At 39.9% G+C, this 16,900-nt stretch overlaps 1 protein-coding gene across 2 annotated transcripts; it reads right to left on the bottom strand.

Annotated features, from left to right (window-relative positions):
• Positions 1-43: 43 nt before the first annotated feature.
• Positions 44-16,738, bottom strand: miga1 (mitoguardin 1). 2 transcript variants are annotated; one of them, XM_025900070.1, is made up of 19 exons: positions 16,603-16,738; positions 16,395-16,470; positions 15,566-15,731; positions 14,857-14,993; positions 13,666-13,822; positions 10,604-10,775; positions 9,215-9,333; positions 8,395-8,527; positions 8,109-8,245; positions 6,251-6,374; positions 5,947-6,041; positions 4,789-4,898; positions 4,545-4,617; positions 3,563-3,649; positions 3,360-3,458; positions 3,137-3,271; positions 2,966-3,019; positions 2,689-2,805; positions 44-2,141 (listed from the first exon to the last, which is right to left on the bottom strand). In XM_025900070.1, the coding sequence occupies exons 5-19, from the start codon at positions 13,762-13,764 to the stop codon at positions 1,923-1,925; spliced, it is 1,773 nt and encodes a 590-aa protein (XP_025755855.1). In that variant the 5' UTR covers positions 13,765-13,822; positions 14,857-14,993; positions 15,566-15,731; positions 16,395-16,470; positions 16,603-16,738; the 3' UTR covers positions 44-1,922. The 2 variants fall into 2 exon arrangements, with proteins under 2 accessions (XP_025755855.1, XP_013128757.1); XM_013273303.3 differs by lacking the exon at positions 14,857-14,993 and having other exon boundaries at positions 16,603-16,736.
• Between the last annotated feature and the right edge of the window lie 162 nt (positions 16,739-16,900).

The raw sequence follows: 16,900 nt of genomic DNA on the forward strand, positions 1-16,900 counted from the left end.
TGTGGAGTCTTATTTCAAAGAAGGACATCCTCAGTCTTTATTTGCACACATTCAACTTTATTTCACCAGTCAGTCAAAACACGTAACACATTAACACTGTATGATATGATCCCACCTGAACAACAAGAAACACTTGTTTCTTGTAACCTTTCTGGACCTTTAGTCTGGGAAAAATAAAAATCAGAACATAAAGCAGTCTCCATCCAGTCTATATTCATGTTTGAATTTCAGAAGTCCACAGTGATCTATCACATTGTATGTATGTGTGTGAACACTTACAATGCAAAACTTGAAAGTGGACCTATCCTCTTTTTACAGTGGTGGATGATTTTGCATTAATCATGGCTAAAGTTACTGAAGTCTATCTAATCCTGGTGAGCTGAAGCCTTCACACTGCTCTGGGCTCCATGTGTCATCAGTTAGAGCAGTTCTCTTCAACATGGTCATCTGAGGCATGTGACTGAGAGCACAACAGCCCCGCCCATCTGGGAGGGAAAGCCAATCAAATAAAATCTGGCTTAATGCAGTATCCCGTGTGTTACAGTGTAGGGTGGGGAATGACTGCTGGTGGAGCAGGGATATGGAATGAAACCAAGCTGGCTCCATGAGACTTTAATAGACAGGAAAAAAGTTTGCTGATGCGATCCTGCTGACCTTCACCTTCGTTCAGCTTGTATGTCTTCTTTTTTTTAAAAAAATTATAAATAGTTAATGACCAATAACAATAACCAGACAAATGGGGATTATTTGAATCTAACTTTGAATCATGCAAAGCCTACACCAGTCGGGAGCAAGAATAATACAGAACCAGCAATGAGCACAGTAGGTCCACTTTTAAGACAACATTTGGAGATTGCAGCAGACTGACACTCCAGACTTGACTCTACATTTTCTACTTCTGTAGGAGCTTGAGCTTCAAGCATGCTGTGTATATTTTGTACACAGTAACTGATCTGCAGGACAGACATTAATACACTGCAGTATTTTTTTTAAAACTTCTCAGTTGATTGGAAACACGAAGACTGTGGGCTGACATTCAGCGACAAACACAAGGCTGGAATATTTGCATTCACAATAAGGCTTTCTGTGTTTCTGCCCGTCATGAAAAACCGAGCAGCACAAGTTGTACAGCAGCTGGGCAGATGTGCAGTCGCGATGTTCCGACTTAATATTTTAATGGCTTTGGGAGCTTCGTGTGCTAAACTTTAATATTGCATAAAAGTTCTGTGGCTTGTAGTGTCAAAAAACCCAAAACTTTCCCCCTTTCAAGTAAAGACATTGAATCGCTGCATTTTATCTCCTATTCAGCACATTTCCACCTCTTAAACCGAGGCCCTTTGTTCAGCGAAGAGCAGCTCTGAACATAAAGCATGTCCTCGCGTCTGTGAGAGCGATCACTAACCCATTAATGCATGCAGACACTACTTCTACAAAATAAGCTCTGCACCTGTCTGCTGTATAATAAAATAAATTACCTCATCTTCTTTCACAAACCGCTCTTAATGGCGTTAAAATTCTCTCAATTTACACAACATAACACCTACTGCAACAGATTCCAAGCCTGCCTCAGTTTATTACTACACAAGTTTATATTTAATAAATATTATTGCTGTTCTCTTTGAACATTGTAAAAGCGCTGCTATGGCACATTGAAAAGCGGCCAGGCCAGGGGAATAAGAAGAGGAGGAAGTGGAGGCCACACCAGAGACCGTGAGCATGCCTGAAGACAGACGGCTGATTCAGTTTACGTGGATCCACTGACACAGCGCACACGGCATGATGGGAGACATAATGAGTTGATTTCACAGACCGCAGGTAAGCTCACACCTACAGTTTCCTTTGGTCCGATACTTGGTGTGAACTCACCCCCGAACGAATGCTGGGACTGACTTGTGTAATATTTAAAGACTTGGCCGTGTCTCTCACTGCACTCGTGCCTCCAGCAGGGCGCTGGGAACCAGCTGCACCGGTGGTGAGTTACACCCGTTCAGGTACCGCAGAGAGTCGGCTCCCAGGTAGGCGAGCAGCAGTTCGGAGCGTCGGTGGAGCAGCTGGAGCACGTCGTCCGCCAGACTCTCCACCGAGCAGTAACGCACTTTATCCAGATCAAAGATGTCTTTCAGGAAGTGCAGCACCTGGTCCTGCAGGAGAAACGGGACTCATGAGTAACTCAAAATTCATCATTAAGGGTTCAGGCAGGTTGTCAAATGTCGTCCACAGGGGGGAACGAGTTAAGACTGGGAGGTTCAGATTGTATAAGCGCGTTAGTTTTTTTCCTTTTCCCTAATCATAATATGGTTTTTAAAATCAGGGGCAGATTTAAGGATCTCAGAATAGATATGACAATACAAACAGTTTTAAAAGGCTGCTGACTCTCAGTCCTGCAAACATCCCAAATCGCAATAAACTTACACTAAAGCCTCCTCAGACTGGTTGTAATCACGGATTTACCAAACTAACTATTTTTTGGGGAAACAATACTGTTTCTGTTTGTGGAGTATTTATTTCAGTGAACTCATTTTTCACAACTACATTTACTTTTAGTTAAGTACAAAAACACGTTTAAAAGCAGTGGTTGAACAAGATTAATTCTCATTTTCGTTCCAAATTTAGTCTAAATCTCATCCACTGACACAAAACAGTCCATGTTTAAAACAGGACACTCGCAGATGTTCCTCATGTTCTTACCTTGAAGAAGCAGCACAAATCGTGCAGGGAGCCCTTTGGCCCCAGGAAGCCCCACGCCAGGACGGGGCTGATCTGTTCACACACGGAGTAGAAATGGGCGATGAAGCCGTCGGACACCTGAGAGACAAACGGCACAGAGGTGTTCAGATCTACCTGCTCATCTCTGTATTTGTAGAAATAAGTAATTTTAACCCTACATCACATTTCAGGTAAAGAGATATTTCCTCCAGTGCCACCCTCCTGTTACTGTGCATTTTAAAGGACCTCAGACTCGTACCTTCATGTGCTGCCTCTTCTGTTTCAGCACTGACCAACAGCTTGATGCCACAGCCTGTGAAGCAAATGCATGTCAGATTCAATGAAAACTCACTTGTGTTAACTGCTTCGCCTTTCATGTGTCTCAGTGGTATGTATACATATGCGGGTGCTATTTTGTATTTTTACTCACCGTCTCCTTGAAGGAGCTGTTGAGCCAGCGGTTGTTGATCACGTTCTGAATGGAGATGGGTGGATTCTCCAGGTCCTCGAAGGAGTCCATCAGAATGAAATCCAGCACGATGTCGTAGAAGTTTAGATGCTTCACCTGGTGAAGAATGTCAAGCAAAGAGAAGAAAGGAAAAACGCTGTTCGACCGATTTAAGTCGTGTTGGATCACAGAGAATCACACTTACCCCCCGCGTGGCGAGTTCCAATTCTGTGTTTTCCCAGTGCTCTGTGTGCTCCAGGAAGGAAATCATCTCTTCAAACACTTCCTCAAATCTCTTTGGGCTCTAAAAACCAAACAGCAACATGTGAGGCGGAGAACAGCTCATATAATTTTTTTTTAAATTTTATTTCTATTTTCTAAATATGTTACCTGTATTTTCAGTTTTACCTTGTGTGCTTTGACTATAATGGAAGACAGTATTTTCTTTCCTGTGTCGGCCAGAAACGTCCAAGTCGTCCTGTCACACAAAATGAGCTGCAGACAAAACAAAATTCTTTAATTATTTTTCATTTTCAATACATAGTGAACAATAATCTACACTTCAAAAATTACAACTGTGGTCCGGAATTCAATGAGCAGGAGGTCTGCAGTGTTTCTCTGGCTAATTCAACTTCTTAATGTCCACAGCAACACAGAAATACTAATGAGAATAAAGCCAAAATGCCTTAATATTTTTAATTGGAGCATTTATCTTACCCTATTAATTGAAGTCAAGTCAAAGTTCTATAGCACATCTTAAACAACAGGTTATACAAAATAAACACTATACCTAATAACGAGACTAATAACAACAATAAACTATACACTAAAAATAAGTCATAAGAAATTAAATAAGACTGTTTGCATGATCAAAGCCAGGGTTACCCTGTCACCTTAGTTTCATCTAATCATCTGCCCAGTAGTTTGAGAACACTGGTCTATTACACGTCTTATGAGCTATGAATATATTCTTTACGTTTTGTGAGTGTGAGCCTGGTTCTGCTGGTGATTTCTTCCTCTTAAAAGTGAGTTTTTCCTTCCCACTCTTACCAACTGCTTGCTCATGGTGGGGTTTGTCTGATTGTTGGGGTTTTCTCTGTACTGTACTACTGTAGGGTCTTTACCTTACGATATAAAGAGCCTTGGGGCGACTGTTGTGTGAAATAAAACGGAACCGAATTGAGCACAACAGATCAGATAACATAAAGCTAGCTACCTGACCCTTTTCCCCCCCCCCCTCCTTCAGCAAACATCCACATCAGGCAAACTCAGTCTGGACCAAATTACTTCTCCTTCACAATGTTTTAGTTTTACTGTTGTGCATCAGAAGTGGAGACTATCATTCATCTTAGCATAGTCTTTTCCTGAGCACCATCTTACTGAACCGTACCTGCCACGCCTGCCGCACACAGTGCAGCTTAGCCAGGAAATCCAAGTCCCCGAGACACTCCAGCATCTCAGTTCTGAGAATGAAAATCAAGAGAAACATCTAATTAAACTGCCAGCAGACGATCAGGGGAACAGAATAAGAAAGTTCATGCTGTCATGCCATCAAATTTCACAGTGGGACGATCACAACGCTGTATAAGTTTCCGTGACTGTCTTCTATACGACGTGTGTTAATGTCTGATTACCGCAGCACCCTGCAGGAGATACTGCCATCCTCAGCCATCTTCAGCGCCTCCTCATACAAAGGGTGATGTCCCAGAGTGAAAACACTCCTCAGCTCTCTGTGCTCTGACATCTGAGGTGGAGACAGATAGCAAAGGCATCATGGACTGAACAATGAAGGGTACATAAGATCTTATTCACAATGTTTTATTTTCTGCATGAAACCAAAAACAAGAAACGGTGAAATACAAACATCATTTTTATTAAGAATTATTATTATTAAGAAACTAATATTAATGCATAAACTTTGCCCAGGCCAGAAAAAACAACAACAACAACAACAACAAAAATACAACTAATAATTTAATTGCCATTTCTAAAAGGATGTGTAACACACAATCCTTGTAAAGCATCATTATCTTTCTGCAGGGAGGATGTTAAAGTCACTGGTGTGTAAACTTAGCTTGTACACTCTGTAAACAAACCACCAGTGATTCTTAAGAACCAGTTTATTTTAGTGATATGTGGGTCAAGTGCGCCAGTAGCACCCTGAGCCCCCACTGAGGCTTAATGAGTAAAGGCGATAAACAGAGAACTGGTAAACACCGGGTGGTGAACCCAGAGGAAGAGCACAGCTTCCTGAGTCAAACTCCTGCTGCGAATCAGTCGGAGCTTTAAAGGTTCAGACAGTTTTAGTTTAAGACGTTTCCTGATTTCACCTCCTCTCCTCACGCTTTGTTCCCAAAGCACATGGCTGTGAACAAAGTGCTGTGGTTAACTAACCAAAGCAGGATCTCCTGATTTGTGACAAGTCGTGTTTGTTTTTCATGTTTTACAAAGGTGGTGATAAACTTCTAAATAGAAAGAAACAAAAATGTATTTCCCGATGTTTGAATCACTCCTTCCTGCTTTTTTGTTCTTTAAAATGAAGGAAATGTAAATCTGAAAGAAATCCAAATTAGATTTTTGTTTACTGAACCAAAATGTGTTTTTTTTTTAATGCTGTATTTTTAATTTTTTTTTATACTTTTCCTTGCAACCAAAAGCAAAATATCAAGACTGATTTTTTTTTTTTACCCTTTACAGAAAACAACTGACAAAAAAAGCACTGAAGAAGAACTCCAGAGGTGTTAATGGGAGGATTTGGTGGTGTTCAGAGTGAGGAGGAGTGCTTCTGTTACCTCAGCTGCAGACACAAACGAGTCAGTGGAGGCGATGCTGATGCTGTCCCTCAGACAAGCGTCATCTAACTCTTCTCTGGACAAAATGTCTGCCACTGTGTAAGGGAAACAGAATAGGAATCATCACACATATGTTTAAAAATTTTTAAAAAAGAAAAGAAAAAAAGTCCTCCAACACACCTGCTCACACACACAAAATTATATATGCGCACTGGCTTCCTGCTTTGCTTCACACTGTCTTTTACTGCTGTGCCTAATTTTCTGTGTTGGACAAAAAGAACTGCATAATGCTTCAGTGACTCACCCTGGCTGCTGCTGTGGGATGAGGGCTCTGACATCCCCAACACTCCCTCAAACTCCTCCTGGAGGCGGTAAGCCCTGTGCAGCAGAGCCTTCAGCCTGTGGATGAACTCTGCGCTGATGACGTCCTGAACACACAATCAAAGAAACTTGACTCATCAGAACAGAAAGATTTGTCTTAATTTTCGGTAGGGCTAACTGAGTTCTCAGGCGTACTAGATAAGAGAAGTTGTGCAAACCATCAGGTTAAGCTGCTGGTTTGAGACTTAAAAAATATCAGATTCTTGAAAATTTGTTCAGTAGACCAAAGTAAGTTGTAGAAAAGAGCATTTTTCCCTATTTTAAAAGAGTATTTGCAGCTCTTTCTTGGGAATCTCCTGTGACCTCATTTCTAAGTAGCTTTAAAAACGCATTAGATCGTACTGGCTTTCCTTGACACAAGTCAAAGCTGCAGCCTGAGCTGTGTTTGGGTGCAGGCTTAACTACTGATTTAAAACCCCTCCAATCTTGTTAGAGACCCAATTAGTGTGCTGTTATGCAATCTGACACACAGGTGGGCTGTCAGTGCTGGTTATTCCTGTAGTTAGCGACCTGTAGTCTCATCTGCATTGTGTCTGTGGGCAGCATAATCTCTAAACTCTGCCTTCCTCTGGTACTAAAGAACAGAGCACAGAAAATGTTGGTGGGATGTGAATCAATACATCTACTGTTTGGTATCAGACAGATGTTATGCAACAGTTTTCTTTTTTGGTTAAACAAAAAAAGAAAACACATATGAGCTATTTGCATGTTGCACCAAAAGAGGGATTTTATGGCAATTGTACAAAAGTCATTTTAAAAATGAAGAGCCCACTTATTTGACTGGTTTACTTTTTCCAAAGGATGTCTGGACTCTCACTAACTGATCTGTAACATGTCAAAACATGTTTGACCATCAAAGTTAACCTCCTTCCACTAGGTTGATCGCTGCATGCTGTGCTATGACATCATGACATGGCATGATCACCAACTACGCTCAAGCACACAACTCCAACGCTTCCTCAACTTCATGGAAAACTGCTGTCTTTCTGAACAAATCTACGAGGCATGAGAGAGATCGGGGCTTCTAAAAATGCTCCAATCCACAGCATGCATAAAATTATGAACCTAGTTGTGCTCTCCAAGAGGACCTTTCAAGCTGTGCTGTAAATGCATGTAAGAAAGAGCAAGGGAGCTTAAAAGAGAGGAGCTGAGATGAGACAAACTGAAGCATACTCGGGCCTCATTAAGATCAATGTGAGAGCAGGCCGGTTGGAGAAGTGGGGAACAGTGATTGTACAAGGCAACATTTTTTAAATATGAGTACACTCTTAGAGACAGGGTGAGAGCTCTGCAAGTCAGGAGCCAGCTGACATGGTCTGGGGATTTAACTCAGACGCATCTTAGGTGAAGAGTTTTAGGCACGGCCAAAGGAGGAGATTATGTCTCTCTCAGCTGGTTTGGGAAAACCTCTGTGCTCATAGGGAGATCTGGGGGATTTCTGTGAAATGGACCCGAATGGATGGTTGGAACTCTTTCCTACTCAGTCATACAGTTATGTAATCAGTCAAAGTATCAGTAGAATAATTCTTCAGAATCAGGGTAAATTTTGGTCTCAGTAATTTGCACCACACCTGTTGTGTACACCTGTCATCAAAGATGAAGAATTTCATGTCAACAACATACATCTTCTATCGTCCCCACAAGCTGCTGCTGGTTGTGTAAGGGTGTAGGGAATCTTTACACGGTGCACTTTGGGCCCCTTGATACTATTTGCACTCATACTGTGCTTCTCTTTTTTGGCTACAGTCTGCAATAACACCTGTATGGAGTGTTTGTCTCACCTCCATGCTTTGCTCAGCAATGGTGTCTCCAGCTCCCGTTTTGACTGAGGCACAGCTCGCATCATCCTCAGCCTGCCTGCTCCTGAATGTCAGCGCCTCCTCCCACCGCCGCAGGGCCTCCTCGAATAAATCCATACCTGAGAGAAACACACACAGACTGAGTCTCCTAAAGCAATCAATGACTCAGCACCTCCAATTTTAAACACTGCAACCCACGAAAAACTATTACAGTATATTCAAACAGTATGACTGGATACTGGTACATAGTACACAGAGGCTTCTTTACCCATGAGGTACAGGTTTTCAGGTGTGGTGACGGGTAGGTTGAGCACACTGCAGCTGTCAGCATCCTCCACTCCATCCCAACAGGTGGAGTCATTTGCGCAGGTACTGCTGCTGGATGAGTTCAAGCTTTTTACCTGCACAAAAACACAAAAGCAGAACAAAGTCAAACAAACATCAACAACTTTTACTAATACGAGACTGGAAATGACGAAATTAAACAGACATTACATTAATTTAATGTGTTTTTGGTTACACCGTTAATGATCCTACATAAGTACCACCTAATAAGAACACATCATTAGTAAATGCTGTTTACAGCATCTAATACCTAAAGGTTCACCGTATAATCTAAGGTTCTCTGTTCTTCTGAACATGAGACAAAGGACACTCATTAGTTGTTTTTTTTTCTTTTTTCACCAAGTTAATGAAAAAATGAAGACAGACCCCACTTAACTTCTGCTTTCATTATTAATGCCCACTAACGGTTATTTAATCCTGAGTGATGATGTGCCTGTCAGATCCTGAAGCTTACTCAAAGAATAAACTTAAACTTTATTTTCAGTGGTTGCTTTAGTACTCTTGCATGTTAGTTTTTAAGGAATAAAGAAATCATCATGTGTCCTAAAGGCAGTAAATATTTACCATGTCTGGTTTGTGGATTTTACGAGTATATGAACATAAAACGTGTCAGACATAAAACATAGACAAGCTTTCCAGGTAGTATCACATAGATATGTTTGCATCATGTCTCCTGGTTTTGTCATTTCAGATAAAATTTATCTTTAAATGCAGTCAAATCACACTCCATGCCCTTATCTTACCGAAGCCAGGCTCATGACAGACCCAGACAACTTCCTGTAACCTCCTGCACTGAGAACCAGATCAGAGGAGTAGCCATTCTTGGAGTTGAGGGACAGCGTGATGTTTTGGCTCGTATTATCTGAGAAGATAAAGATGAGAGGTTCAGAGATGAGGTTTCATAGAAAGGGCCGTCTATAATAGCAGGATTACACAGTGAACATGTCAAATTTAACATCTGGGTAACTTTTTCTGGAAAGCATCTGAATTTCTGTGAATCGCTTCCATGGTATTTTAATAATTAACTTTGTGGAAGTCGTTTTTTGCCAATTTGATTCAAACACAGCAAACAAAGGTGTGCTTTGATTTTTACACAGTGATACCGTGAAAGGCCCAGTGGGGACAAAGGTGGAGAAAAGGCATTAGACAGGCAGCTCGTTGAGAAACACACCTGTTTAAAAGGTCTTTGCAAGAGAAATAGATGTGTCAGCAAATACTCAGCTGACTATGGATGCCTACAATCCAGATATCAGATAGATGCCAACATTTAACTTAACTTTCATACTACAATAAACAGAGCTGAGGGTAACAGACCCAGTGCTAAACAATCAAGCAGGTAGCTTATAATTACTAAAGAAAATAAAAATCAATGCCCTCTAGTTTTTCACAATATTTTACTTCACACTGTAAATGGGGAATAAACACCCTGAAGCCTCTCTCTGTGCTCATATAGCACAGAAGCAGCTCCACCGTTCTTTCTGTGCCATCGCACAAATTAGTGATCCAGCCAGTGGACTGTGCATCGTTAAACTGTACTGTATCGGCTCAACCAACTTCTCTGTCAGAAACCCAGGACAAGTGTTAGGTTAGCGGATGTTCCCAGAATGAAATCGGGTTTGCAAAGATATCCATTCGTCAGTGTTAAAAACCTCTGTAAACATTTTCCCTTTATTAAACCTAAAACTACTTTCGGCTGCTCGCTCATTCAAAACGGGCTCGCCACAGCTGACAAGTCTGCATGTTTGATTTGGAAACATTTTTACTCCTCCCAGGACCAAACCCGGGATCATTACCTTCTTGGGTGATGCTGTAAAGCTATACACTATGGACCCACTAAATCTATTGTATCAAAAAGAAAGGAAATGCTCTCTTAAACTGCTCAGCTGACTTCCCTTAATTCCTCCTTTCTTTTAAGTTCTCTTTAGGACTCTAATCTTGCTGGAGGAGATTAAATGAGTTAAACCATTTATCTGGAGCCTGCCTTTTACAGTTCAAAGTAATACAGGAGTGGCCTCGCACGTCAGTCTTGTTACATCACACACCAGTAACTGGGCTGACACTGAATAGAGATCACAGGCCAGTGAGCTGCTGGTTGAAGAGGAAAGAATTAAATCAATGTGAGGAGATCTTACCATTCTCTCCTGCGGCCGGGGGGTGAAACTCTAAACCAGCCTGCTCCCAGTGCTGTGGATGAACCTTCTTTCTGCCCTTCCTCCTCTGGAAGCGGCGAGCGAGGAAGAGGAGGGAGACAGCACCAAAGGCAGTGGCAACCACTAGTTTCTTGGTGTCTGTGCTGACGCTCACCTGGAGAAAAGAAGAGCAACAACTTAGATTGTCATACACCCCCAATTTTTTTTAATTTTTATTATGTACATCGTCAGTATGTGCACTGCATCACATGCAGATTTTATCATTTAAAGTCTGTGTTTTTCGGCAGCTTTTCATCCTGTACTTTGTAAAAGAATTATAACCTTTTTTTGTGAGCATACAGATTAAAAATGAATCGACACACACCGAGGACCTCTTTATATACAACACAGGAACAAAAGCCTTTTCTAGAAGAACATAAACATAGCAAAATACAAAAACAAAGATGAATAAATAGACAAAATAATTATGAAATGACAGAAAGGATAGATTAGTTTGATTAGATGCTCCATTTTTAGTCCTGTTTCAATTGATAGATTTCCCTCCTTTGTTTTCATGAATACAACCCAGCCCATTATTAGCAGATGGCATTGTGTTATAATTTTGTTATAGAAAACTTTATCTTAAAGTATCATATACACAATAAAATGTCAAAAGTATATAAAAAAGTAACAGCAAAAACATTTTTCCCCCTCTACAGTAAGAAGATCAGGTTTAACAGCCACGCCGACATTTCTGACAATCAGTCAGGAGAACGAGATAAAACAAACAGACGCCGTGCAAAAACATCACAACACACCCACCGACACCACGCCAAACCGAAAGCAACCAGGTGCCTTTTATACACTACGCCCTACAGGTAAAACTGCCCTTTAGAAATAACAGAGTGTGTCAAGGGTGTTACAATTCTAAAACCACGACAAATGTCCACAATATCATGTCACGGTTCCACTTTCCAGTACTTCCCAGGTGTAGCTGTTCATGTCCAGTTAAAGCAAGGCAGTGCGATGTTTAAAGAGTTTTCAGCTAATGAATTTTTTTGAATATACAATGAATAGTTTAATTTTTAATGAAGTATATTGTTTTTCTTCAAAATCCAAACAAGATAACATTACTAAGCCTACGGTGAAAACACATTTTTTCCCTTTGTTTTTGTTAATCATTCTCATAAAGACACACCAAACCAAACAGCAGAACTCTTACAGCCTTTAAAAAAAAAACCCAAAAAAACCCAACAAACAAAACATAAAGATGGAATATTGATCCCAACATCTAAAAATTGATCCCAAGTTTGTTTGTGTGTGTGTTTCAACAGTCACAACAATATTATAGGGCTGCAAGAAAAAACTAATTTTAATGAAATTATAACTCTGGCTTGCAGAAATGATTAAAAAAAAGATCATGGAGATGAACGATAATTTTCTGTTTTTCAATGTTGTTCTTGTTCTGTTTTTTTAGCCCCCCAAATACGTACTTAGGGATATATAAATAACAAGTCCTTTTAACCATTTCTACTTTCTTAATCATCTTCGATTTAATAAAAGGTCAAGGAAATCCTCTGTTAGCCATTTTTAAGTTAAATAAATCCAAAATGTTTCCAAAGATTATCAAATATTTCTGACCAAGTACTGCCCAAGGCAATCGGGGGAAGGAGCTGCATTCAGTGCAACACTTGTCTGCCCGATGAGAAGTTAACTGAGGGCGCATGCCTCAAAGTATAACGGATACTGAGGTAATATGAGGCAGCGCAGACGACCCGCCATCCGCCTGTCATGTAAATGTTAAATAATCAATTTCAGATAGTATTTGTAGCCCTCTCCGTTTATATTTAGACACACAGACTTAGCTGCTGCAAATTCTCAACAACTCAGTAGGTATGACAACAGCCATAATATTGACTTTTTAAAAGGTCACTAAATGGACTGGGATGATTGAATAGTGCTGCCAGTGCTTGTACAAGCTGTATTCATAACTGCTGCCATCACGTGTCAGGCATGTTCCAACCAGAATATTCTAATCATATCAGATCTGCTACGTGACTCAGGCCACATAATACTGCCGCCTTCTGCATAAACACAATAACATGTGTTTATGTGGGTAAATGAAGAGAAATACCAGGCATTCAACACCCTGCAAGCCACAAGGACCAAGAAAGAAAGTGAAACTGGGGGGGAAACACCTAAAATATTGAAATGCAAACTACTACTTCACATTTTTGTAAATGTAACTTAACTTGTTTAAGGAGTTCTGCATAAATTGGTTTTATAAGAACTTTCAGATCTTCAGTTCAGGAAAAGAAGTTTGCATGAGCTTCTTAGAGTTTAAAACCAGCATGCTTTGAAACATTCGCTAGAAAACTGCCCGAGGTGGTCAGTATCTCTCCATCACACGAAGCTTTTAGCTGAACAACTAAAATGCTCAAACAGGTGGTAGACGTTCACATGTAAACAGATACAGCTGCTGGCTCATCTCATCAGGTTTTAAAGGAAAACGATAAACAAGGCATTTCCAAACCCTCTCACAGTGTGTTCCTCTTAATAGAAATATTTTGTACTACACTAATCAATTAAATTGAAAAAAAGAGTGGCAATATAGGTCAAAAGAAAGTGAATAGTCTATATATAGTTCCGAGTTTTCCTAGTATTTATACTACATGTTTTGATACCATGTGCATAAGAATGCATATTTTTCAAATACTTTTTAACTATTTACCAGATTTGTGGATAATATAAGATTGTTGCAGTTTCACATTTAACTAGGGAACAAGAACTATTATGAGCCAAACTTTTGCCTGGATCATAGGAAATGTTTAATGACTGTTTCACCTGATGGATTTCTGAGTACATCTGAGTTTTCTAGCCAAGAAAAAAAAATACAGACATGTATGACAAGCATGCACCCCAGGTTTCAATCCCAAAACGCTAAAGCCATTGATCTGAGGTGGGAGGTGGGGGTTAATATGAAGTGAATAAATAATTCATTCTTGTAAACCAGGCAGTATGGATATTCTGACAGCTGCTAGGAGCACGTTGAAAAGCATCCTCACCTGTGTCAGGGAGCTGTAGACAGACAGCGGCAAGTCAACCATACGCAGAGCTGCAGTCCTCATGGACAGCTGTGAGCTTGTGAGGGTCTCATGTGTCATTGTGACGCTCTGCCCATGACTTGGCAGCTCCCTTATCCTCAACACCGCTCTGTGCAAGCTGAAGAGGATGACATTAAGGGATTTAACCTTGGAAGCTCAGGAAGGGGATATAATGACACTAATACACAAAGCTGTTGGTATTCTCTATGTACTGCTAGGAATACCTTGCTTAAAGTGAGTGCAGCCAGTTTTAACTGCATAATATATAATTAAAAGTCGGGGGGGAAAAAAGCCTGATAACATGCAAACTTTCATTCTTAAATATCACAAACAAGAGAATTGCCATGAAAGAAAAGCCTGTGAAATGTATCAGATGCAGTGGTGTCAGTTAATTAAAACAAAACAAGTCCAATCTGATCCCAACCCTCTCAGGAACAGCTCATTCTTTGTACATGTAGCCATGGAAAATTAATTTATCTTCATACTATGAATATTTTCCGAGTTAGGAGCCCTCATAACTTGAGTGCAACAGACTGAAACATGACATTCTCAGGGTTGAAAAACACCTTCCAAGCTCGGTTAAAAACAACCACCAAATCACGTTTACACCCAGTCAAAATGTCACAATTTAAGCCAAATACTGCTCACAGATCTAGGCTATAAGGTGAGCCTGTTATCACAATGTAGGTAAGAAGAAGATATTTCATATGATACAACTTGTTTAGGGTGGTCGCCCTTTAAAACTTTAATGCAAAAGAAACTTTCTTCAGTGAAATATCGAAAAAAACGGACAACACATTTGGAGTACTGAGAAGTTGAATTTCTGTACTTTTGCTGTTGAAGCTATGATTTGTTGATTTTGGCTTTAGAGTGTGACACTTTGACTGGGTGCAAAACTGATTCTCTTACAGCTTTTAAAAAGCTGAGAAAGTGTTTCTAAACCTAGAAAGCTTCATGTGTTTATCTCTTGTACTTAATTAGTTATAAGGGCTAAATTCCTGGAATTTTTTAAAAAAACCAACCCGTGTTTACTTTGAGGACTGTAATAATTTTAATAGCATTAAGGTAAAAAACGAAAAATATTTGTATTACTTAATTAAATATGCACACTTCCATCTAACAGCCAAGTCTAAGTCTGCACAAGACACTCACAGCTGAACGATCCAACCATTGAAAGCCAAGCCTGAGCCTCACACAGTGCTCGTTGTTAGTCGTAGATGTTGAAAGTTTGCTTGTGTAAGGGTTATGATGTTTGTCAGAAGTATGAGAGTGCATCTGAGAGCCTGAAACTGCAATAACAGAGGTAAAAAAACCCAAACAAAACAAAACCTTGTGATTTTCTAAACCCCCCCCAACTTAAAAAAGTCTAGGTAAGCAAAGGAAAACTCTTTAATGTTATATAGTTTTAACATAAAAAGCCTTCGAACTCTACATTAATAAGAGTGCGTACGGATTTTCGTTTTTATTTTAATTAATTATTCCTTTATTTCTCATCTATTCTGAATCGACTTGCGTATTATTATATTAATTGTGATATTATTTTTAATGTTAACGGATTTTATCTTCCTCTTCAGTAAGTTTATATAGCAAACAAGACACAATAAGATCCCCCCCACCGCCCCCGAGGAGCATCTAAAGTGTTTTCACTGGGGCAAAACGCTGACACCGGTATGGATAATCACATAAGCACATGGTTAAGAAACGCCAACCCGAATAGCTAACGGCTAACAAGGCTAATAAAGGCTACCGGGGTTAGCTAAATCTATTAAACCAGCTGAAAATAAACACTGTGACAGACAAACTCGAGCTCATCTCTTAGCTGAATGGGACAAACTAAAAGCATACATGAATTCAGCGGTACCTTTTTAATACTCCTCCGCAGACACAGCTCCACTGTTTCACTTAGTCCTCAGGCTGACCTCGGCTGCCGCACAGTGAAGGACTCTAGCACCAGCCTGGATTTTCAAAATAAAAGCACGTTCCCGCTCAACGCGACTGTGGGCTCCTTGCGCCCTCTTGCGGTGTACCTGGATACACTACAGATTACTATGTGTATCTATCAGAAATATTAACAGAAAAATCAAGACAAAGTTTTTGTTTAATTGGAGACTATCTTTTAGTTTACAGACATAAGTGAGAGAGAAAATTACAATAAAGAAAATAAGAAAAATAAAGAGGAAAACAAAGAATCAAACGTTAATTTAAAAAAGTGTGATTTTAATCTTTACAAAATGTACTGAATTCTAAGCCGTGATGGACAAAGTTTCACCATATTCATGTTTTAAATTCGTACAAACAAAATGAATTAGTAATTGATAAACATGAAAATTTTCTTCTTCTTCTTGCTGCTCCCTTCAGGTGTAACCACAGTGGATCAGCCTGCCTCCATCTCATTCCATCCCCTGTCTTCTGTCACAACAACCCTCTACAACTACAAAACTTCCTCTTTTTCGCCTGCCTGGCAGCTCCATGTTCAACATCCTCTTTTTAATGTATCCACTATATTATAAATATATATTATATATAGAAAGGAAAAGCTGTGTCTTTCAAAGTCATCTATCAAAGGAATAAACCCGAGGAACTGGAACAAAAAGGGCTTTTTGTTTATATTGTGTAAACAAAAAGGGCAGAAATGAATAAATGAAAAAAATAAAGAATGATTATCACTGAAATGAGATAAGAAATACTACCAGACCACGACACAAAAATCAGCCTGTTGTTCCAGATCATGCACAGCTGCTCCTCATCAAGACGTGTGGTGGTTGTCTGTGAGGAGGAAGGAATTGTTACTGGAAGCAAATAAGGTCTACTATTGAGGAAAACTTATGCAAATGTGTGTGCAAAGTCTAAAGGTAAAGGTTGGTGCAAAGAACTTGCTGTTAAGACATGATTACTCACCTGTCTTTTCTGTCCTATCCAGGGTGTTTGGGCAAATGTTTCCCTGGGGTCCGGACACCATTTAAAGGTTCTAGGAGAGGCCATGCATTAAAGGAGTGTGTTTTTGGTCTTCCTCACTGTAGATCCAGCTGCAAAAGGCCACCTTGTCACACAGACTCGGGATCATAGATAGAACTTTGGGGCTGATGCCATCAGAGAAAGCAGCCTTGCTCTGGTTTAGTTTCTCCAAATGTATATTAACTTGTTTATTAATTTATTCTTAATGTATTATTTTCTTTGGTATGTGTTTAATCTTTTT

The sequence above is a fragment of the Oreochromis niloticus genome, linkage group LG18, assembly GCF_001858045.2.
Source record: "Oreochromis niloticus isolate F11D_XX linkage group LG18, O_niloticus_UMD_NMBU, whole genome shotgun sequence".
NCBI lineage: Eukaryota > Metazoa > Chordata > Actinopteri > Cichliformes > Cichlidae > Oreochromis > Oreochromis niloticus.